Below are 22,177 nucleotides of genomic sequence, written 5' to 3'. Positions count from 1 at the left end.
ATTATTATTTGTATGCAACATATTTATAAATAATATAATTAATGTGATTTCAATGTCTCGCTTCTTTAGTCTAGAATGGAACAGTGAAATATATATATATACTGAATGCGAGCCAGCAACGCAGAAAAACCGGGGATGTGCTATTATGCGTTCTTTTGTACATATAATCTGTCATTTGTTCAAATCTTGACAATTTTTTATTGCTACTCGCGTCACGTCGTGCTTACCATTTTTAGCAATTTTTTTCGTATTCTAAGGGGGTGCCTTGCTCGATTTCGACGTTGACATATATACCTCTAAATATCGAAGTCCACGCATCTCAAATGTAAACAAGGGTTTCAACAGCCCCATTCTATACGCCATTCTAAACAAAGATTTCTACAATGCATGGAATTTCTTTATTTCTGCATCGAATGAAAATGAATTGGTGTGTGTCTGTTCAAAAACGCATATAGGTAGAACGGGCTGTGAGCCCTTTTTTGCATTGACATATACCTATACGTCACGTCGAAATCGAGCATGGCGCCCCCGTGAGGCTTTAAGGTGCGTCTACATTGAAGCTCCAATGTAAACGCACCTTTCAGGCTCATGATATGCCTACTATTCGAAGAGTTACCGATTGTATGTACTTTTTTATTTGATTGTATACATACGTACCAATTTATTGGAGTACACAGCCTCTTTAAATATCAGTTCCGATTGTCAATACCAGATGCTGGTTACTACCAGCTCTTTAGAGCAAATAAACAAATGTTTTTAGAGAGTTCCAATCTATGTATTAATTATGGTTCACATCGCGAAGACAGATCTGTGTGCCGCCGATTATTTGACAAGCAGAATAACCTAAAATTTGGTCAAATCTTTTCGTATAAAAATAGCCGTACAACACTGTTATTCGTCTAGAGTGCACATTTCGATAAGGTTTCACCTTGATTTACGTTATTATTGACGTTTTGCTAGTTTTTTGATAAATCAAACAACCCGTAATTGGGTTTTATACGTTCAACGATATAAAAACATTTCATTACTACAATCTCCATGGCATTTCCATTAAATGATCAAGTTCATACTAAGTCTTTCTCTCCTAGAGAATATCAAGTGAGTAAATAAGACATAATTCTAAAACATACATGTAGTGATAACTAATTTCCAAAGTTCGTTTATCATTACTCAAATTACATTTTTTAAATTACATTTTTCAAATTACATTTTGAATTCCATTATTTATTTCAACAAGTTGTACAAATCGAAGTAATTAGTGCCTTGTGAAAATTTTTTATGCTAGGTGGAGCTCCTCTACGCAGCTTTAGAGAGCAACATAATAGTTTGTCTAGGAAAAAATTCTGAACAAATATTTATTGTTATCAAACTAATTCAAGAGTTGGCGACTAACAACAGAAGGTAAAGCTATGTCGTTTCTCTTTACAATTGTTGTTTTTTCATCTTCAAATCTTTGGATAACTTGAGTTCCATCTGTTCACAGATCTCCGTCAGAAGGAGGCAAGCGCTCAGTATACATTCTAAGAGATACAGATCGATGTTTAACCAAAGCTGTATATATACAACAATTAACAGATCTACGCGTACTTATCTGTGATTCTGAGACATGGCCAGAGTTCGATAGAAAATTCGCTGAAAGTCAGGTGATATATGTTATCAACGATATAAATTTTATTTCAATTTTCAACCAGTTATTCAATATGGTAATTCTGTAATATCTGTATGATTTTCAAAATACAAGTCTTTATTTTAAGAGACTCGATCTTTGTTCAAATCTTCCTCAAAAAAGTAGCGCACAATTATCAAATATACAAGTGTTATATAGCAGTCTATTTTATCAACGTCCAATATTGTGATGTAAAACAACAGCATGATTGATGTATGTCTCATTTTTACGAAAATCTTACAAGTTATTTAAATCTACATAAAGTCTGTATCATTTGTGTTCATATTTGTTGATACAGATTTATTTTATTTGTTAAAGGTGATTGTTACTACATCACATGTTTGTGCAGATCTGTTGAATCAGAATAAAATTTATCCAAGTCAAATAAATTTGGCAATTGTAGACCAATGCCACAAAGCAGTCAATGATGAAAAGCTAAAGTTTGTTTTACAAAAATTTAATGTCTCTAACGGTCCTCGACTAATTGGTTTTGCTGCACCAGTTTTTAATCTAACTCGTCAGCCAGGACGACTGGAAGCAGAAGTTGAACTTTTGGAAAAAACCTTTCATTGTAGAATTGAAACAGCCAGTGATATTGTATCAGTATTAAGGTTTGTATCTTCTTACTTATTGTGTTTGTTTCACTTTGTTCACTCAATTACTATGTTTTGTGTAAAATAAGAATGTATTCAATTTTGATTCAGATATAGTCCAAAACCAAAAGAGTACATTGTAGAATACAAATGTGGCGAATATGAAGAATTAAACCAGACTCTGGAGAACTGTGCTATGCATGCTATGAACTTTTTGTGTGATCATCGCTATGATCCCACTGAAATTTACAACGATGAGTTCCTCGAGGACATACAGAAGATTCCTGATCCTAAACAGGAACCTTGCTCAATGATAGAAGACTTTTTGTACGTACTTCAAACATTCGGGGCTTGGTGCGCCAATCACGCTGCTCTAGCTTTGCTAATTCAAGCAGAAAAGCTGAAAGTAAAAACCCCTTATGAGCGACACTACTTATTATTCAACGTTGTGGTTTCCTTGTTTATTAAAATAAGGTATGTGTTTCATGAAATATCAAGTATTGAGTAGTCAAACTCCTCCAACAGATTTGCCACTGTAGATTCTTCACTTCTACCCTCAATTCTAATTTATACATTTGGTTATAATTGATATAATACAAAAACCGAGACATTATGGTTTGTTTGGTTTCTAGAGCTATTTGTGAAAGTGAATTTGAAAATTTGAGCGAAAGAGAAAAATTATACAAATTCTCCACTCCATGTGTTCATCGACTATTGCATATACTCAAGTGTTATGCCCCATCCAGCAAAAAAGAATTGACTATCCCAGACAACAAACTGAGCAATGGACACAGTACGTTGAAACATTTGACACTGTTGAAACAGTGGTTTCATAATTAACCATATCCTTATGCATTGTTAATTAAGGTGTATCTGCCTGCAAGAAAGACATTGATACTGGAAAAGATGGCCTCCAACAATCAAAATACATTGGAAATGTCAAAAAGCTACGAACTGGTATTAAAAGACCTCCAAAATCACGGTATCCACGTACTCAAATTGATCCAGATCTGTTGTGCGGAGTTATTTTTGTGGATAAAGGATTTACAGCAAAAATATTATTTTATCTATTGAATGTAAGTTTTTGTTGCTTTTAATATCTTTACTCTTTACATAAAAACAAAGAAGACACAACAAAAGTTATTCTAACATTCCAAACCTAATATTACATTTTTGTGAGATTTGGGTATACAAATACTTGTCATAAACTAAATATAATTACAAAGAGTTGATTATTTTTCTCCAGGACGCTTGTAAGTATGACAAAGATTTACAATTTCTCTCCCCACTTTATACAATTGAAAAGAATCCTGAGGGAACAAGCTCTGCTCATGACATGGAGGTTCAACATCGGAAACAAGAGGAGGTTTTAAAAAGCTTCCGAATACACGAATGTAATTTATTAATTGCTACATCGATATTGGAGGAGGGTATGTATTGTTGTAAGTAAATGGCCAGTTTCTAAAGTTTTTTAAAAAGCAATGTGCATTTTGAACTATAAATTTTCCAGGAATAGATATACCAAAATGCAATTTTGTGATGAGGTATGATTTCCCTAAGAGCTATCAGTCTTACGTGCAGTGCAAAGGCCGAGCTCGGGCAACAGATGCCCTTCATGTGCTTTTCGTGAGTGAAAAAATATCCAATGAGTGTATACAAAAGTTAGCTGAATATCACTATATTGAACAGGTAAAATCCAGTCAGTTCATAATTGGAAAATTATCTAACTTAGATTTACAATTGAACTATATCCAGTTTCTTGCATGTTAAACAATCAAATATTTTGTGGAGTATATCAAATTCCAAATTCACCAGATTTGCAATAGAACAAGTAAGAGCAAGCACTGCACATGCAGACTCATTTTAACATTACTTTACTATAATCAACATAATTTTTCAAAATTTCCACTTATTTCCAGACTTTATTATCAAAGTGCGCCAATAAGGAACCTTCGGAAGAAGAAGAATTATTGGCGGATAAATATGGTGATTTGTTACCTCAGTACAAACCATTGAGTATTGAGGGTTCACCTAGTGTTACTTTTAATTCTGCAATATCTTTGGTAAACAGGTACTGTATCAAATAATCAATTGCAGCATTATTATATATTTTAAAGTCATCAATACTTCAAACAAGTCATATAAATCATACAAATATTCCTGTTTCTTTCATTTTGGGTATTTTGGATAAATTTCATTAAAAAATGATACATGTTACAGGTATTGTGCCAAGCTGCCTAGTGATACATTCACTCGATTAACACCAGAATGGATAATTGAACCAACAATTATTGACAATAAAACCATGTATGTTTGTTCCATACGTTTGCCAATAAACTCGCCTGTGAAATACACAGTAACGGTGAGTGTCAAGATATATAAAATTTCCCATGTTGAAATACCTTTACAATAAATGAAATCCGTGCATAAAGCTTGACTTATACTTCGTAGTCATATCCAATGCCGAATAGCGCAATGGCTCGTCGCTTGGCTGCACTTCAACTCTGCATAGATCTTCATAGAGCTAATGAAATTGATGATTATTTGTTGCCAATTGGTAAAGAAAATTTTAAAGCAAACCCAGAAGATGCTGAAGCCCCTCCACTACCAGATGAAACAAAAGCTGAGTTTTCTGAAGCGCGCCCAGGTACCACTAAAAGAAGACAATACTATTACAAAAAGGTGGACTATGCTTTGTATTGAAAAAGTATTATTGCTGACAAAACCTGTATTCGCCTGTGATATCAGTCCAATTCAGTATCTTCGTTGTATAAAAATCTACTTTTATATTTCAGACTGCCGAAGTGTTAACAGATTGCAGGCCTGTACTGATGATGAAATCGTTTTTATATCATATTAGTATGGTACTCACTTGCCCTTTACCTGAGGAACAAAACACAAGAGGTCGTCGAATATATCCTCCTGAAGAGTCAGCTATAGGATTTGGCATTCTAACTCTAAAAAAAATACCAAAGGTGACTTACAATTTTGATATAAAAAACGAACTGAAATTCTGTCCCTTAATTTTAAAACAATGACTAACTAAAACAGTGACTAAATTCAGATTATTCAGTGAAGCATCAACATTTATTTACGAATCGCATTTTTCAAATAAACTTTTAACTTTAGCTATGTCCATTCCCAATATACACGAGATCGGGAGAGGTTCATGTAAAACTTGAATTAAGTAAGGAGACGGTTACATTGAATGCTGATCAAATTGAACGAGTAGCAGCCTTCCTCAAGTACACGTTCACAAATGTTCTAAGGCTTCAAAAATATCTGATGCTATTTGATCCGAATGCTTCAGAAAATTCATACTTCATTGTTCCTGTAAAAACGGGTAAGTACAAAATTTGGAATATATGAATGTCACCTAGGAAGTTATTTAATTCAATAGGAGTACTTTTTGCAATCCCCTGACACATTCATGGCATATATGATAAGCTTTTGCATTGGTGCATTCCAACTTGGCCATCTCTTCAGAAATGGATTGTATAATGTCAGATTGCTTTTGAATCTTTATCTAATTGTTACAGGTAAATTTAATCGTTCTTTCGTATGTATAGTCCACACTGATCATTTATCATTTAGCTTTTCACTATATTGCGGACTTATAATGAATTTCAGTTATCACAGAAAATGGCCCGGATGTTAATGTGGATTGGGAGTTCTTAGAACGTATATATGAGAACAGGAATGCAATACCAAATGAAGTGTCGGAAGGAGATCGCAATCAATTCAAATTTGATGCAGCTAAATATCATGATGCTGTTATTATGCCATGGTATAGAAATAAGGATCAGCCACAAGTAAATAAATTTGAACATATTTTAAACATTATGAACAATAAATCTGTGTTAATGTTTTTTGTGAAATAATTTTTCAATAATGTAAACGTAATGATTTTCTCCACATAAATCACAGAGTAGGAATCTGTTCTTATCGTAACTTGTTTTAGTACTTTTATGTAGCGGAAATTTGTGCCAACTTGAACCCAAAATCTTCTTTTCCTGGGGCTGACTACAGTACATTTGAGGAGTATTATTTGAAAAAATATAACATACAGATTCAGAATCTGAATCAACCGCTACTTGATGTAGATCATACTTCAGCTAGGCTCAATTTTCTCACACCAAGGTAAAGTAACTTAATATCAATCGCATTTTCCGGTTCAATTGAACTTTATATTTTACATTGAACAGAAATTACTGAACTCGTTTATTTCATTCACTTTCCAGATACATCAATCGTAAAGGTGTTGCATTACCAACTAGTAGTGAGGAAACCAAGAAGGCAAAGAGAGAAAATTTGGAACAAAAACAAATATTGGTAGCAGAGCTTTGTGCTATTCACCCATTTCCTGCCTCATTATGGAGACAAGCGGTTTGTCTGCCATGCATACTTTATAGAATCAACGCACTTCTTCTTGCTAATCAAATACGATGCCAGGTAGCAAAAATGATAAATTTGGGGCAGCAACATTTAGATCCAGGTAATTCGGTATACAAATGTGAACTTATATTCACATAAATCCTAATCTGTACTCGACCAAGTGGTAGAACATGCAAATTGACTTCTTTGAATGCCGTCACATGGATGTAACATAAAAAAAATGTTTCTAAACCAGAGGGATATTACCAATTGAAGCGTTTGAATAAATATTGCCGTATATTATTTGTAGACTTTGAATGGTTGCCATTAGACTTTGGTTGGAGTCTATCGGAAGTCTTGAATAAATCAAAGGACAGTAGTAAATTGATTGAAATGAAAAGTGATGCTAAAACTACGAAATCTGTTATACCTAAATTGACAGACAGTATGTCCGTGGCAGAAGAAATTGAGAAAGATATCTCTTCAAAACATGACAGTTCCGTGGATAAAGATAATGAAATGGAAATTGGAACGTGGTCTAATGAAATGGCTATAAATGCAGTGGAATTGAATAATGAAAATATTTTTTCACCAAATTTAACGGTGCTACAAGATACCTTTTCTTGGAATGATATTAGGTACGGCTCACCTGCCTGTGATTCTGATTTAGATGCTTACGATACTGATGACACCTCTAGTGAAGCAATGGGAGATTTTTCAGACGAAAGTGATGAAGGTGGTGGTGGTCTACGCATTGCTTTTATGGGAGATAATGTTGCAGAAGCTGTGGAAGACGAAAATAGAATCCGTAAAAATGAAATTAATAAAAGAATTTTGGATTTATTAGAGTTGGAAAGAAGTTATGACGAGGATGTTTGGCAGTGTTCCAATGATATTCAGAATGGATTAATTCAACAACATGAGACAGCTCAAAATATTGAAACTAGTCGAACCAAAGAAGAAATTCTGACGAATGGAATGTTTATTCGTAGCGATCAAGAAATCGTTTTGAAGAGGCGCTCATCAGCTGTACAAAATAAAACTGACTTACTGCCGTCTGAGTATTATGAATACATCTCTCAGGTTTCGAAAAGATTTACACATGAAGTTATTAATACGCAGCCTCTGAGGCAACCCATTAAGAAACAATCAAACAACTCTCAGATATTGGAAGAAGGAGACGATTCTCTTTTTAGTTTTGATTATCAACCGAATCTAAATGGTCACCCTGGACCAAGTCCGAGTTTAATTCTTCAAGCGTTGACAATGTCAAATGCTAACGATGGTATTAATTTAGAGAGGCTCGAAACTATTGGAGATTCTTTTCTAAAATATTCAATAACTACATACTTGTATTGTACATATGACAATATACATGAAGGAAAATTGAGTCACCTGAGATCAAAACAAGTAAGTCAATATCTTGAATTTATACAGTCTCAATTGAATTGTCGAAATATTTTTTTATATAGATCAACCTTATTCTTTCCTTTTCATTTTGCACCTCTGACTTATAAACTCTATTATTTTTAACTTGCAGCTTAGCACAGTAAAAAAGTAATGACGTTTAAAATAAAGTATCAGTGTACCCACATAATAGTCAAGTTGAACTCATGATTCATATCTGTATTGCAGGTGAGCAATTTAAATTTATACAGATTAGGGCGTCGAAAAGTATTGGGTGAAAGTATGATAGCAACTAAATTTGAACCGCACGATAATTGGTTACCACCATGCTATTATGTACCACGTGAAATAGAACAAGCATTAATAGAATCTGGAGTGCCGTCAAATTTGTGGAACCAAGCAGATATTCCAGTTCTCAGAGCTGTAAATCGAAATGAAATATCCGAACTTGTTCGAGAAACGGAGCATAAACTCGAGATTATGCGAACTGAACTGATTCGAAGCAGCAATGATTCTGCTACCGATTTTGAAAAGTTACGATGTTTCATACCATATAATCTAATTACACAGCATAGTATACCAGATAAAAGTGTCGCTGACTGTGTGGAAGCTTTAATAGGAGCATATTTAATAGCGTGTGGGCCCAGAGGAGCTTTCTTATTCATGGCCTGGCTAGGAATTCATGTCTTACCATTCCAAAAAGTTTCTATCATATCCACAAATGAACCACTTGACAGACCTCCGGGTAGTTCGTCCTATATTAAGGAAATTAACGAAAATGGAGAAACATGCTGGACACAAGTAAATAGTTCAAAATGTTTATCATGTGAAATATCATCCTTAATTTGTGGTATATTGTACTGTTCTGGTACGAAGTTGAATGTACTCATCATAACATAATACCAAATAAAATTGCCTGAAATATAAATAGATATAATCACATTAATAAGTCATGTTTATATCATTTTTAATATCAACACAAAAATATTTAATTGTAATATAATCCCCTATAGATACGCTATGGAAACTTAGATGAGCCACAGTGCCCACTTTTGAGGCATGTACCAGATCCTGAAAAGGAGTTGAGTCTGATGCTGGATGGTTATAGCGATCTTGAAGAAAGTATGGGCTACAAATTTCGTGAGCCGAGTTACTTATTGCAAGCATTCACCCATGCATCGTATCAGCCAAATAAATTGACAGACTGTTACCAACGCTTAGAATTTCTTGGAGATGCAGTTTTAGGTAACAACTTAGTGCGTAAATCACCTTATGATCAAGCATACGAATGTTAGAAAAATGCAAATTATTACATATGCTTAAAACCGTTTGCTATTAAGGAAACCATCGAAGTGTTTAACTTGTAATAGCATTCAATTTACAGCTGTAATTATTTATTCATTCACCAGCTTTTCCATAAGTATAGTAAATTTTTATTATTCTTAAAAATCGTTATTTGATTGCCACTAGATTATCTGATAACAAGACATTTGTATGAGGATACAAGGCAACATTCCCCTGGTGCTCTAACAGATTTGAGGTCAGCTTTGGTAAATAATACAATATTTGCTTCGCTGGCAGTGAGATGTGGATTTCATAAATATTTCCGCCATCTATCACCAGGTTTAAATGTGGTCATTGACAGATTCGTCAGGATACAAGAAGAAAATGGTCACTCTATCAGTGAAGAAGTGGGTATAATTAATAAAATGTATCTTGCAAAATTAGTTGGTTGTAAATATAAAAAAATTACGTCTATTAACTTTTCTCCGACAGTATTATTTAATTGCTGAAGATGAATGCGAAGAGGCAGAAGACGTTGAAGTTCCAAAGGCTTTAGGTGATGTTTTTGAATCTTTGGCAGGAGCAATTTATTTAGACAGTGGTATGTCTCTTGACGCTGTTTGGAGGGTGTATTATAAAATCATGAGGTCTGAAATAGGTATGTAAATATATTTTGCCAGACAATGATCTCTATGTCATGAGTTATATTATTTTAAAAATCGTTAGCCCAGTGAAATGTAAAACCTAAGTAAATTCTTAACGTTTTATCAACAGTGAGCTTTGCTATATTGATATCTTGTTGATTCAGTTCCTTCAAAAAAGTGAAATTTGGCGATTCTTCTTACCACATAAATTTAAAAAAAAATTAAGTAAAATTTTTGGTTACCAGGGGATATATATATCTGTTACTGTATTTGCTCATTCAATTTTTGTAATTTTTCATTTTCAGAACAATTCAGTACAAACGTACCAAAATCTCCAATACGAGAATTATTAGAGTTGGAACCTGAAACAGCAAAGTTTGGGAAGCCTGAAAAACTAGCTGATGGTCGGCGTGTAAGAGTCACAGTAGATGTGTTTGGGAAGGGTTCTTTCAAAGGAATAGGAAGAAATTATCGCATTGCTAAATGTACAGCTGCAAAATGTGCACTTAAAAAACTAAAAAAAATGCAACGACATCAAAGAGAAAAACTGTGATCATTGAATTTTATAAAATATCACCTTGTAACGGGAATTTTAATGATTATTTTTTAATTAAGATGAAGTTAGAATATTTTGTAAATATAGATATAAAGTTTATCTGACAATTATCTTATTATATCAGACTTTACATAGGGGGTGTGCAAAATGTCGTACACGAAAGGGGTAGATTTGTTATTCAACTGAATATATTTCAGCAATGTATAACTTGAATATACTGAATGCAGTCTAAGTTTTGAGAGGCCAAATTACAGTTTCAATTATTTACAAAGAATTTCATAATTGGGATTGAACTTCTATTTAGTGCCATAAGATCTATATATGAACTTTCACGCACTCTGTAGATCATCTGATTTTCGTAATTCCCAGTATGTTTACAACTATTCCTGTGTTATCGATAGTTATATCTGTTGAATAATGTGATTTGAATGAAAGATAATCATTACTCTAAGATAACATTAGATTGTCATTAAGTGGAATAAAATGATGTGCTTCTTCCCATTTCTCATACATTCCAAACATAAGTAGCGATCAATGAAGAAATTGAATTTTATCAGTAACTAACGCACAAAGTCGCTTTTCGAATCTAGGGTCAAGCTCAAACATAAGTTGACACTTAAAGACTCTGTTCACACATTCATATTTATGCGTGATATTTTCTTCTATGTTAGAGCTTCGCACCATTTTCTCAGAAATTGGTAATAAAATACACACAACCTACAACAGAAACAAGAAATGCTTGTATATTTAAATTAATTCTCTCAGGCCATTATATTTTGCAGATTGAAAAAATTCATTTAAACTTCGATGAACAAATGTGGTTGATCAACTCCATGTCTTCCAATTCAACAATGCTATTACAGAAAATATTCAGTAATTTGATTTATTGACAATCTGATGATACTGGATTCATTTTTTTATATATATACTTATTCAATAAAAAAGTATGTATGTGACGATGTTTTTCATTTCCATATTGTTCACTGGTTAGTTGTAATACATCAACTTTATACAATCACATTACCTATGTAATGGTAACATACATTTAATCAATTTACATATCTAGTGCACAGCAGAATCTCAGGTACAATATCAGAGAGGCTATAATTTAACTTTAATTTACAATTAGGGACATTAGTATATTTAAAATAAAATTTTAATTGACACAGATTTGTCACGTTTCTAAGAAACCAGAAATCATATTTCAAACTTGAAAAAAAAGAAAGTACGGAATAACAAATTCTTTCTACTGTTCCGAATGTCTTTATGTTGCAAATTTTTTTTCGTCGAGTACGTAATCTAACATAGTATGTAGCATCATCTACGTATTGCACATACAGTGCAGTTTCAATCTATTACATTCATTCACATAACGTCGCACAATTGGTCAAAATTAAATTGCTAACAAAGTAGATTTGCATTCATTTTTTAAATTAAATCAGAAACTGATCAATACCGACTTGAATGAGTATATGGGTTGCATAAGTGTACCAGATCAAATACCCAACGGTGTTGAATTCAGAAAAATCTATATTATATACTGCATAAATGAAAGCTTCTTGAGATCAAACCTCACATTTTTCATTTATGCTACAAATGTACCTTCAATATATTGCCTAATTCAGCCTAATAACAGAAATCAAGTACGTACTTCGTTTAATATATTATTTATTTCTTGAAACTTCTCACAAATTGAATGTTTTAAAAAGTCGAACCACTGTTTACAAATTATTCACCTAACTAAAAGAATTAATGAATTATTCATCAATCAGCTCTTTATTAAAGCTGAAATAATTTTATTTTAATTAGTCTTTTTTTGATGTTGACTATCCTAAAATTGCAATATACTGTTGCTGTAGGACTCTATTTTACTTGTCAAATGAGCATTACTGCCAACTTGCACAACCAAATTGTGAGAATATTTACTTTGAAATTTTAGCCAATGTAAATAAATATTTTGTTTAAATTTACGGTATTGTATACATATCGAAGCATTCTCCGCCTTCCAAGTCCAAACTCTCAGCAGTTTCATTAGGGTGTACTGGCTCACCGTCAAATTGGAATTTGATCTTGTCTTCTGGAATGTTCAGTTGCTCTGCACATTTCATCATGAGTACCTTAATTTTTTGACCTTTCTTAATGGAAATATTCAGTGTTTTCTTTTGATCCTTGGTTTGAATTTTAATGTTGATACTATCCTTGTCCACAATGGTTTTATCAGTACAACGATGCTCCGTACTACCATCAATAATTCCACCCTCTGAAATAAAAATATTACATGATTTTTGAAGTCAATGTAATTTATGTTTTTAGAATTACATGAAGAATCGTCAATCTAATTTAATCTGCATCAATCTGGAATTGTACGAAAAAATTCGATTACGAAATTCTGAAGTCATCGATAAGTTGTTAAATACATTTTAATGCCTATTATTATAATTTACAAACAACTTACCAATTATATCTACAATAGTGAGACCTAAGGAATCTGGTGTATCACTTGGTTTTATCGTGATCTCATTTCGCAAAACTAACCATATTCTCTCTTGAGGTATGTTTACCATTGTAGAGAAGTACTCAAAAACCTTTGAGAACTCTTGATACTGAAATTGGAATAATATCATTTGAGCAAAGAAAGATGAGTTCATAGTATTATATTCACCATTGCCACGTAAAAATTTGTCTACATTTGTTAACACTAAGAATTTACATTTACAGTTGCAGTTAATGAAGACGTCGCCAGAAACTAATGTATATGGTGTAATGGATGTAATGAAGTGTTTTTACCCGTCTGAGAGGTACACGCTCGAGTCTAGCAGATTGCCAATTGATTTTTATGGTCATTTCATAATTTACAAGTGCATCATCACCTGCTGCATCTTTGTCATCATCAGAATTCATTGTAACTATCATGTCTTCTGGATCAGAATCTATTAAAGAAATCTGAAACAATCCGGCAGGCGCGTTAGTAAGATGAAAGTTCAATAATATGAAAATATGCTTACTGATTGAACTGGTGGTTTTTTGGCAAAAAGTTGTGGAAGGATCTCTGATTCTTCTGGTTCGCGATCAGCTATTCTCCGACTCATTCTGGGACCTCTACCACGAGTTCTACGCGAAGATCTTTTAGTTTTAGGTGCTAAGTGCACCTCACTAGAAATTATAAAAAAACCTGTCTGAGATTTACAGCTATATACTATTCAATTAATTGTTTTAGGTTGGAGCAAAATCTCTCAAATTTCGTTATTCAAACTTCTGTTTGAATGTCAAATTTGTCATGAAATATGGAATGACTATAGACAAAGTGGTAAAATTGAAAATACATCAAAATTTTTTTCCGGATTTCTTTACGGCAAATAATTGATCCCATACATTTTATGATGAAACGAAAAAAACTCATCATTAATGGCTAATAGAAGTTGTACCTAATTAAGCAATCTTCAAGCATATAGGGTTGCGTCCCATCCTGTGGGACTGCTGATGCTTCTTGATCGCTGGGACTGCCATTAACGATCAGTTGTTTCTTTAATGCTATGGATAAAATAAGTAATAATATAAGTGTTTATGACAAGTTACTGTTATTTGGAGTAACAATATTCAAATTACGATTCAAGTAAGCTATAGAACAATGACGGAAGAATGCTATGTAAGATATTATCTATACTGTATTATGGGAAGAGGTAATTGAAACTTGACGAAACCAGGGTAATTTAATCGACTAAAAATTCTACGTTTAATTACAAAAATTAGGGATACGTTTGTGTAGTTACTGAAAGGTAATTTACAAGAATGACACAACTGCTCAATTTTTAAACTGTTACTCATCTAGCTTCACTGTACGTATCAATTTGTTTTAGAATAAGCATTCAATAGCGAACTGGCAGTTTACTATAATTAGTAGAATGTGTGTGTATTCTTTCACATCGATATAAAACATGGGAAAATGATAAATTGTTAAAAGAAACTACAAAGACGTAAATCTCAGCTAACTTGAATTGAAATACAATTACGCTAGTTGAAAGACACTTATATACTTCGGACCTTTTAATGTTTTCGCAGAATTAATGTAACAGTCGTCATCCGAAGAACTATCCATTGGCTTTCTATTTATATAGCCTTTAGAACTAACTTTTTTTACCGAACCGAGATCTCAACTTGAATTCTTAAACGAGAATAACGCACAATAACCTTAGGTGGTAACAACGATACAGCCTGTGCAAGCGTACGCATGGATGAAAGCGGTTGGGTTACTACCGGTTGTAAGTACTACCAATGCAATAACGCGAACCACTTTCTCTCGGACACAGGTGTGTTGTTGCATCGGTACCGATTGTTGATTATAAAAAAAAAAATGTTAGTTCGAAAGATTTTCACATTTCTTGTCATATTAACACATGATTATTCTACAAAAAGCCTATTTTTCCGGCATAATTACAAGGTTAAAAAATTCCAGCTATGTTTGTATGCATGATGTTTGCATCAGGTCATTGTTTGCCATGCTGCTGTTTAGCTGCTACCTTCAACTTTACGACTTGACATGCGGCATCGCATGCGGTGATTCAAAAATATAGTATAATGGGTGAATTTCATTTGATAACTGAATGTATATTGATTTTCTAACGTGAATTCTAGAAAAGTCGTTATTATTTTACGCACAACAATGCCCGCAGGTCGTTTTAATTATACCGAAGTCTGGCGGAAGTATAAAAAATGTCAAGAGGTTATAGACAGTTTTACAGACTTTGAAAGTTCAGCCGAATCTCCAGTATATACCGATCAGAATTTGGAAATTAATATTAAAAAATTAATTTCCTGGATGCAATCGCATCCAAGTTGCGTTGAATATATGAGTCTTAACAAAATGCTTGCTATATCTTGTCTGATGGTAATGAAACTGTAATTCACCGGCGTTATTACTAAAATACTGTTCTCGTTAATTTAGTCTAATACACCCATTTTATATTTTATTAATATTAACTTAATGAGTCAAAATTTAACTCTATGCTAACTACCTCCTTAAAAATTGATGGATATGTATTTTTTATATTATTTATTATTCTGTAGGATGACAGAGAAGTAGAAGCCATTTATCACTTGATCGAATCTCATGCTGTTCTGCTACACCTCCAAGTACAGCATCGATACAATAAAACTCAGGAGCGACAAATGTTGCTGGAAGAACCACAAACATTTGGACTTAATCCTGCCTATATAAAATTTAACAGTGATGAAGAAGTGAAAGATTGTGCATCTACTGTGACAGACAGATTAAAAGAATTTCCAGAAGGTGAATTTACGTTGTTCAAATAATCATTTGCAACAGATGTTTGGTATTTATGACGTTCTGAATGACAATTGATTTTTTTTTTCTGTCAATATTTAATGCTAAGGCAATGTTTTTCAACATTTACAGAGTGGTACATGGTCCAGCTGACGGCACAATATGAATCTAGTAAAAGTTCAATTTATAACACGTCTGAAATGATTGGTATGGTTCCTATTCACATATCAGTACTACCTACGGGACAAAATGGAATTCATCCCTTTTGTATAACTGTTCCAAAGCCCAAACTAAGCACAAATTATGACGTTTGCAAAGAGATACGTGATATTTTAAGTAGCAATAGGATGGATTTACAGGCAACTTATGCTAATCACCGTTTGTATTGGAAAATGCGAGATAAACAAAATAACAGGATGAAAGTAAGCGACTTGTATCTTTCATTGTAGAACAATTTTACCATCACACATTTCCTTCCTTTATATCACATTTGGTTTTAGATGGCAATTTGTGAATTAGAATCTACATGGCTTAGGGAGTGGAGAGTTCTTTTGATTGCGGATCCTATAGAAGATTTGAGTGTAGTAAAAGATGTGCGAGAAATGATCAACAAGCTTATTACAGACAATAAATCATCGTAAGAATTTTCATACATTATACTAACATTTTCTGTGCCGCTAAAGTAGCGTTAGCAATCTTCTACTTTACAGGAATTGTATATCAGAACGTACTAGGTGGCTACTCCATAAAATAGCACTGGGTGCTTGCTTTCTGACAAGGACAGAAATTGCTTTAGCAATTAAATATATTCTGCCACTCGATGAAAAACTTTGTGATAGTATAATATTGTCTATCTATGGTAAATTGAACAGCCTCACTCCACTGATGTCAGTCAAGCGAAAAACTTTGGTTTTAATTATAGATGAGGTATGTAAAGTACAAGGAATATTATTGTTATATGACAATTATCAATAATAGACGCAATCATTTGATAATAGGATTTATTTTTAATCACCCTCTACAGATACTTGACCACATTCCATTCGAAGTCATGGATGTTCTTACAAATCATCCAGTAACACGTTTTCCCTCACTACACATGGCATATGCACTGTACAAAGAACATGAAGAAACGATCGAAAATGGTTGTAAGGTCATAAAAATCGGAAAAAACAATGGTAGCTTTATGGTCAATCCATCAGGAAATTTACCCGAGCTTGAGAAACGTATGAAATTGTTCATTGAGTACTGGTTACCACATTGGACAGGAACTTATAATATTCAACCAGATGAAAAGAGTTTTGAATGTGCTTTAACCAACTATGACATATTAATGTTAGTACAACGTGTTGTTAATAGCTTTGATTTCACTACAATGTACAGAGTTTCGTTTTAATCTAGTACATTGAATGAATATTAAAAACTATAATCATACTCATTAGGACATCACTTTGATAAGATTTACTATAAGTATATTTTAAGAACATAGAAATTATGTAAAAGATGTTCTGCCAATTACATTGCAGGTATAGTGGACATGGAAGTGGAATACAATACTTATCAGGGGAGAGAATCGAGAAATTACGAGTAAAGGCTATTGTTCTCTTATTTGGCTGTGGGAGTGCAAAGCTGTGGTCAGTAGGTGGAAGGTTTCCACCGATTGGAGTCTCCAACCAATATCTTATAGCATGCAGGTATTGTTTTTGCTTAAACATATTATTGAACAATGCTCTTTCTTTGAAGACCAGTTCTTTTCCTTATTACTTAGTATTTGTGAATTCACATGCTTAAAGTGTTCTCGAACATGCATGTTTTGAAGAAAGTACTCTGATGCAATAATTATGTCTGCTCTAAAATATTACTCTGGAGAACTCCTGGGTTCACCTAATATATTCTGTTCGAAGGATTATTAGTTATTTACTGTAGGACTTGTATCGAATTGTAAAACTTAGCATACATACAATAGTAACAGTTCTTCGAATTGTAAAACTCACTAATTTATTTTGTAAAAATGTCCTTGTAGTCCTTGTATATTGGGTATGCTGTGGGAAGTCACTGACGGTGATGTAGATAGACTGACAGCAAATTTGATGGGAAATTGGATTCCTTCGCCAGCACCACGGCCTTGGTCAGAGGTCAAGATGAATGAATGGTCTAATGGAATATTGGGTGCGTAACATATGACATTTTAACACAGCTTTGCAAATCAAAAGCGAAGAGCATATTGCACTCGAAACATTGCAGGTTTTATATGTAATCTTTCAAAGATACACAACTATGAAGATAAGTTGTATAAAATTTGAAATACTTTTCGTACATTGCGTTCTTTATGCAACCTGTCTAATTGAACACAAGCACACATGAAACATAAGAACAAAATTAGATGTATGTACTCACATGACATAAATATATATTATTTTATTTACCAACAGCATTCAAGAACATGGATTTGGAAAATGGCATTTCAACAATGTCTCTATCTGAATCAAGACCTTGCAAAACATCGGTAGAACCAGAGATGCTGCGGGCTTTAGCTAAGTATAGAGGATCATGCTCCCAGTACATGACAATGGCTGCAGTTGTGGTCCGTGGACTTCCTGTAAGACTAAAGTGAATATAAATTTAATAATTGTGGAACTAATTGAAAAACATATTTAATTAAATTACTGCACCACACCAAATCCGAATCTTCAATGGATTAGATCAAGGTTTTAAATTGATCAAACGCTGTTCATATATATACCAAAAATGGCATCACTCTATAAGATTTTTATATTTTCATTCTTTTCCATAAATATTATTCTATTGAATTTAGTGCATTTGTATCATAAGCAAAGATCTGGAAAGTGAATATAAATATTGAATCTCGAATCGATTTGAAATTTTTGCTGTGCTATAACTGAATATTTTACTTGTAAACTTTGAGTCCGATGAAACACAAAAATGGTTGCAAGTGCTAAAACGTATATGAGATATAATCAGGAAATCCTTTCATTCAGGAATTAAAATTAGTAAGTGTGCCCGGATGTTGTAAAAAATGCAATGGTTTATCGTTAACATGAAGTGTTGGATTTACTACAAATATGCACATGTTATTCTCTGTTAAACATATTAAAGAAGGTAATTTATAGGCCAAGAAAATTTGAATTAATCTTTATATTTTACTTTTCCAAAAAGTAGAAAGCATAAGGGTACAAATACGTCAAAATACTATTCGAATATTTTGGGTTAATAATTTTAGTGCTATATAATATTTACAAAATAATTTTCACATTTAAGATAGATCACATGATAATCTGAGGTTCGGGCACTGAAGTGGCTATACTTTTGTGAGGTAAGACCTGTCCACCGTTGATGTACAATTCATCTTTAACTATCACATCTTCACCCAACACAGTTGTACCCTCCATTCGAACCCATCGTCCAACCACACTTCTCCATCCGACAATGCATCTGTTTAACAAACAAATATTTTAAATTTAATTGTTTTTATTTAAAACATCCCCAAAAAACAATTATTTATTAGGTTACTAGTGATCTTACCCTTCAAGCCAAGCATGCTCTTTGACTGTTGCCCCTTTCAGCAAGGTACATTTTTTGACGCAACAGCCGTCTTCAAGGATCACTCCTGGTCCTACGGTGACATTTGGACCAATCCTGCAGCCTTCCCCAATTTTCGCTGTAGGGTCAACGAGTACGTTACCTACTATTCCTGGTCCTGAATACAACTTTCCCGGCGATTTTTGTCTCAGAGATGCCAAGTACATACACATACCTGAAATATATGCAACTATTCACAGAAAACTATTGCATATTTCTGGTAAGAAAACTAGTGATACCTGGCAGAGATACTGAAGACTATAATGGTCTTACCAGATTTTAGGTGAAATGCTTACCAGTGAGAAAATCTTTGGGCTGTCCAACGTCCATCCAAAAACCCTGAAGTTCCATGGCATATAATTCCCCATCTTGAGCCATGCCAGGAAACACTTCTTTCTCTATGCTAGTAGGCTGCAATTTTATCCGATTCAGCACACTTGGATTCAGGATGTACATTCCTGAAAAGATATTTCTCGTAAATAGATAATATGAATGTTTTTTGTTCAGTTATCCTCTTCTGTATTTTGAAGTGTTATTAATCATGACAATTGACAAATATATGGTAAACTTACTAACATATATCTTTTCAAGTAAGATGCAACACTGAGTTTAAAAAAATGCACACCATCTCTACTTTACCAGCATTAATTTTGTTGGAAACGAATTCCTGGGGTTTCTCGATGAAACTGTTAATTCTACCACCCTCTCCATAAACAACAACGCCGTACTTAGATGGTTCCTCAACTTTAGTAACAACAATTGTACCCTCCCTGCCATGATTTCTGTGAAAATTAACCAACTCTTTGAATGGAAAATCACATATTATGTCAGAGTTAAGGACAAAGAATGGATCGTTGCTGGAACTCAATACATCTCTAGCCAACGCAAGAGGACCGGCAGTCCCTAAAGGCTCTGATTCATGTGAAAATATCAAATTAACCCCAAGCTTCTTTGCTTCTTCGCCGAGCTCTTTCTCCATTTGCTCAGCTCTGTATGAGACAGCAAGCACTACTTCTGTTACTCCTGCCTCAACCTAAATTCAAGAATACATCAAATGTTAATTTACTGTGCCTTAAAAGTAATATTAACTTTTGGTTGTGAATAAGGTTTTTGACAAGCCAACATTTATATGAAAGGCATTATGAGTTCAAATTTCTATAAATATATCACCAAAAATTTTTATTTAGTCAGCGACACTTACCAATGCTTCTATTTGATGTAAGAGCATTGGTTTGTTAGCAAATTCAACCAGAGGTTTGGGCCGACTTAGCGTAAGTGGACGTAATCTGGTTCCATAACCACCGACCAAAATTAAAGCTCGCATAGTGTCAAGTTTTTTCTTCTTCTCAGGCATAACTTAGTAACTGTGTCCAATTTCTGGATACGATATACGATCAAGCTTGCTGCAAATGAAACATATGATATCGCAATTAACGGTAATATTATTCATTTATTCACTTCTAACAAAGTCGATATTCAAGTTTTTACAAAAAAAAAATATTCAGCTGATGAATTTTTTATAAGTGTGCTCTACGCTTTGTTTTATTTGCTGTAAGGAAATAGTATCAAAAATTTTAAATAAACAATTACTGTCAATGCTCGAATAATCATAATGACAAATATTAATATTAGATCAAAAATAGAAGATTGTCAGTATTTTTAACTGAATATTTTTATACTTGGCCAAAAGGCAATGAATACTCTCTAATTAGGAGTTTTTGATATAAGTTCTTACAATAGATTTAAAAAATTCAATATATTCTTTCCAATTTCCAGTTATTGAGCATTGTTTGAGGATAGGCTAATCGAAAGTACATTTTATTGTGAAACACTTTTACTATACAATAGAGTTAATCACAATGCTCTGTAAAATTTTGACAAATGGTACAAACAGATGGTACTTCGAAGCACCCAAAGAATACATATATTGCAAGTACTTGACCGCAAGTAATTTATAATAAAATTTCTTTTCACAGATTTGGTACAACGTATAAATGTTTGAACGGCATCTGGATTATTTGTTGAAAGTGTAATTTTTTAGCAACAGAAGCTATAAAATCTGGTAATAAGTACATGTTGTATTGTGGCAAGTTAACGCGTCACGTTGCGGCGATATTTTAGACAATGAATTCGTTTAATTAATTATGTAATTTGAATACCCCGTTTCAGGTAATTTTCCTATCAAAAGTAGCACGTTACAAACAAACGATGGATTCTGATACATTTGTACCTACCTTATCAGAGATCGAATATGTAATAATTAACACTCAGAGGGGATTCAATGTAATCTTCTCTATTTAAATGCCAGATAAGAATTGCCACGTATGACTGGGCAAACAAAAATCGGGTACATTTTTGTGAATTGCCACTGTGGCACATCAAACGTGTGACTTGTCACAATACTTATGCGTTGGCTCGATGTATTTATTTTCACAGTTGGGTACTCAATGTTTTCAATTCGTTTTATAGAATGTATTGCTTTCTTTGCAGATATAAACGAGCACGATTGTAATATGATCATTATTCCTATAGGGCAGATAAATAATATTGTTTATTCCAACCTAAAGAGATGAGTCCGGAATCGCGCGCTGGCGTGGCATTATACTGTATATTTTTATTATTATCATCGTTGACAGATGACAACTGTGCAAACCGTGGTGTAAACCACACGGTTAAAAAACTGGAATCTCTGTCTAACAAGTCAATCGACGCACGTCAACGACTCATCTTAATATATTTGTTTAGTGGATGAATATTATGACGCCGTACCTC

The 22,177-nt window shown here is 33.4% G+C and overlaps 4 protein-coding genes across 14 annotated transcripts; 2 read left to right on the top strand and 2 right to left on the bottom strand.

Moving 5' to 3' along the window:
- Window positions 1–632: 632 nt before the first annotated feature.
- On the top strand, window positions 633–12,036 carry LOC107220014 (endoribonuclease Dcr-1). 4 transcript variants are annotated; one of them, XM_046737056.1, is made up of 23 exons: window positions 634–1,098; window positions 1,286–1,401; window positions 1,484–1,643; window positions 1,985–2,277; window positions 2,371–2,733; window positions 2,892–3,052; window positions 3,127–3,335; window positions 3,506–3,689; window positions 3,770–3,885; window positions 4,179–4,330; window positions 4,480–4,621; window positions 4,711–4,941; window positions 5,055–5,234; window positions 5,389–5,602; window positions 5,890–6,071; window positions 6,221–6,399; window positions 6,501–6,754; window positions 6,944–8,043; window positions 8,269–8,841; window positions 9,054–9,285; window positions 9,511–9,731; window positions 9,817–9,982; window positions 10,274–12,036. In XM_046737056.1, exons 1-23 carry the CDS (start codon window positions 1,039–1,041, stop codon window positions 10,519–10,521), a joined length of 5,736 nt encoding a protein of 1,911 aa, XP_046593012.1. In that variant the 5' UTR covers window positions 634–1,038; the 3' UTR covers window positions 10,522–12,036. The 4 variants fall into 4 exon arrangements, with proteins under 4 accessions (XP_046593014.1, XP_046593012.1, XP_046593013.1 ...); XM_046737057.1 differs by having other exon boundaries at window positions 3,770–3,948; window positions 4,823–4,906; XM_015658404.2 differs by having other exon boundaries at window positions 3,770–3,948.
- Window positions 11,392–14,773, bottom strand: LOC107219931 (uncharacterized protein CG4449). Its single transcript, XM_015658302.2, has 6 exons — window positions 14,566–14,773; window positions 13,950–14,055; window positions 13,530–13,677; window positions 13,312–13,467; window positions 12,980–13,127; window positions 11,392–12,784 (listed from the first exon to the last, which is right to left on the bottom strand). Exons 1-6 carry the CDS (start codon window positions 14,618–14,620, stop codon window positions 12,492–12,494), a joined length of 906 nt encoding a protein of 301 aa, XP_015513788.1. The 5' UTR covers window positions 14,621–14,773; the 3' UTR covers window positions 11,392–12,491.
- LOC107220024 (separin) lies at window positions 14,742–19,283 on the top strand. 5 transcript variants are annotated; one of them, XM_046737060.1, is made up of 10 exons: window positions 14,952–15,103; window positions 15,195–15,409; window positions 15,589–15,811; window positions 15,938–16,227; window positions 16,306–16,442; window positions 16,516–16,732; window positions 16,830–17,140; window positions 17,332–17,499; window positions 17,829–17,974; window positions 18,238–19,283. In XM_046737060.1, the coding sequence occupies exons 1-10, from the start codon at window positions 15,100–15,102 to the stop codon at window positions 18,417–18,419; spliced, it is 1,893 nt and encodes a 630-aa protein (XP_046593016.1). In that variant the 5' UTR covers window positions 14,952–15,099; the 3' UTR covers window positions 18,420–19,283. The 5 variants fall into 5 exon arrangements, with proteins under 5 accessions (XP_046593018.1, XP_046593016.1, XP_046593017.1 ...); XM_046737062.1 differs by lacking the exons at window positions 14,952–15,103; window positions 15,195–15,409 and adding an exon at window positions 14,742–14,783; XM_046737061.1 differs by having other exon boundaries at window positions 15,013–15,244.
- On the bottom strand, window positions 16,790–22,116 carry LOC107220030 (mannose-1-phosphate guanyltransferase beta). Of its 4 annotated transcripts, none has more exons than XR_006903821.1 (8): window positions 21,640–21,958; window positions 20,607–20,808; window positions 20,045–20,438; window positions 19,702–19,863; window positions 19,349–19,580; window positions 19,078–19,258; window positions 18,203–18,410; window positions 16,790–17,959 (listed from the first exon to the last, which is right to left on the bottom strand). XR_006903821.1 is itself a non-coding variant. In XM_015658428.2 (6 exons), the coding sequence occupies exons 2-6, from the start codon at window positions 20,757–20,759 to the stop codon at window positions 19,090–19,092; spliced, it is 1,110 nt and encodes a 369-aa protein (XP_015513914.1). In that variant the 5' UTR covers window positions 20,760–20,808; window positions 21,967–22,116; the 3' UTR covers window positions 18,947–19,089. The 4 variants fall into 4 exon arrangements, 2 of the variants coding, with proteins under 2 accessions (XP_015513914.1, XP_015513922.1); XR_006903822.1 differs by having other exon boundaries at window positions 18,232–18,410; XM_015658428.2 differs by lacking the exons at window positions 16,790–17,959; window positions 18,203–18,410; window positions 21,640–21,958 and adding an exon at window positions 21,967–22,116 and having other exon boundaries at window positions 18,947–19,258.
- Between the last annotated feature and the right edge of the window lie 61 nt (window positions 22,117–22,177).

The sequence above is a fragment of the Neodiprion lecontei genome, chromosome 4, assembly GCF_021901455.1.
Source record: "Neodiprion lecontei isolate iyNeoLeco1 chromosome 4, iyNeoLeco1.1, whole genome shotgun sequence".
Classification (NCBI taxonomy): Eukaryota; Metazoa; Arthropoda; class Insecta; order Hymenoptera; family Diprionidae; genus Neodiprion; species Neodiprion lecontei.
The sequence above is the reverse complement of the archived record's forward strand: the minus strand, read 5'-3'. Positions and strand labels throughout refer to the sequence as shown.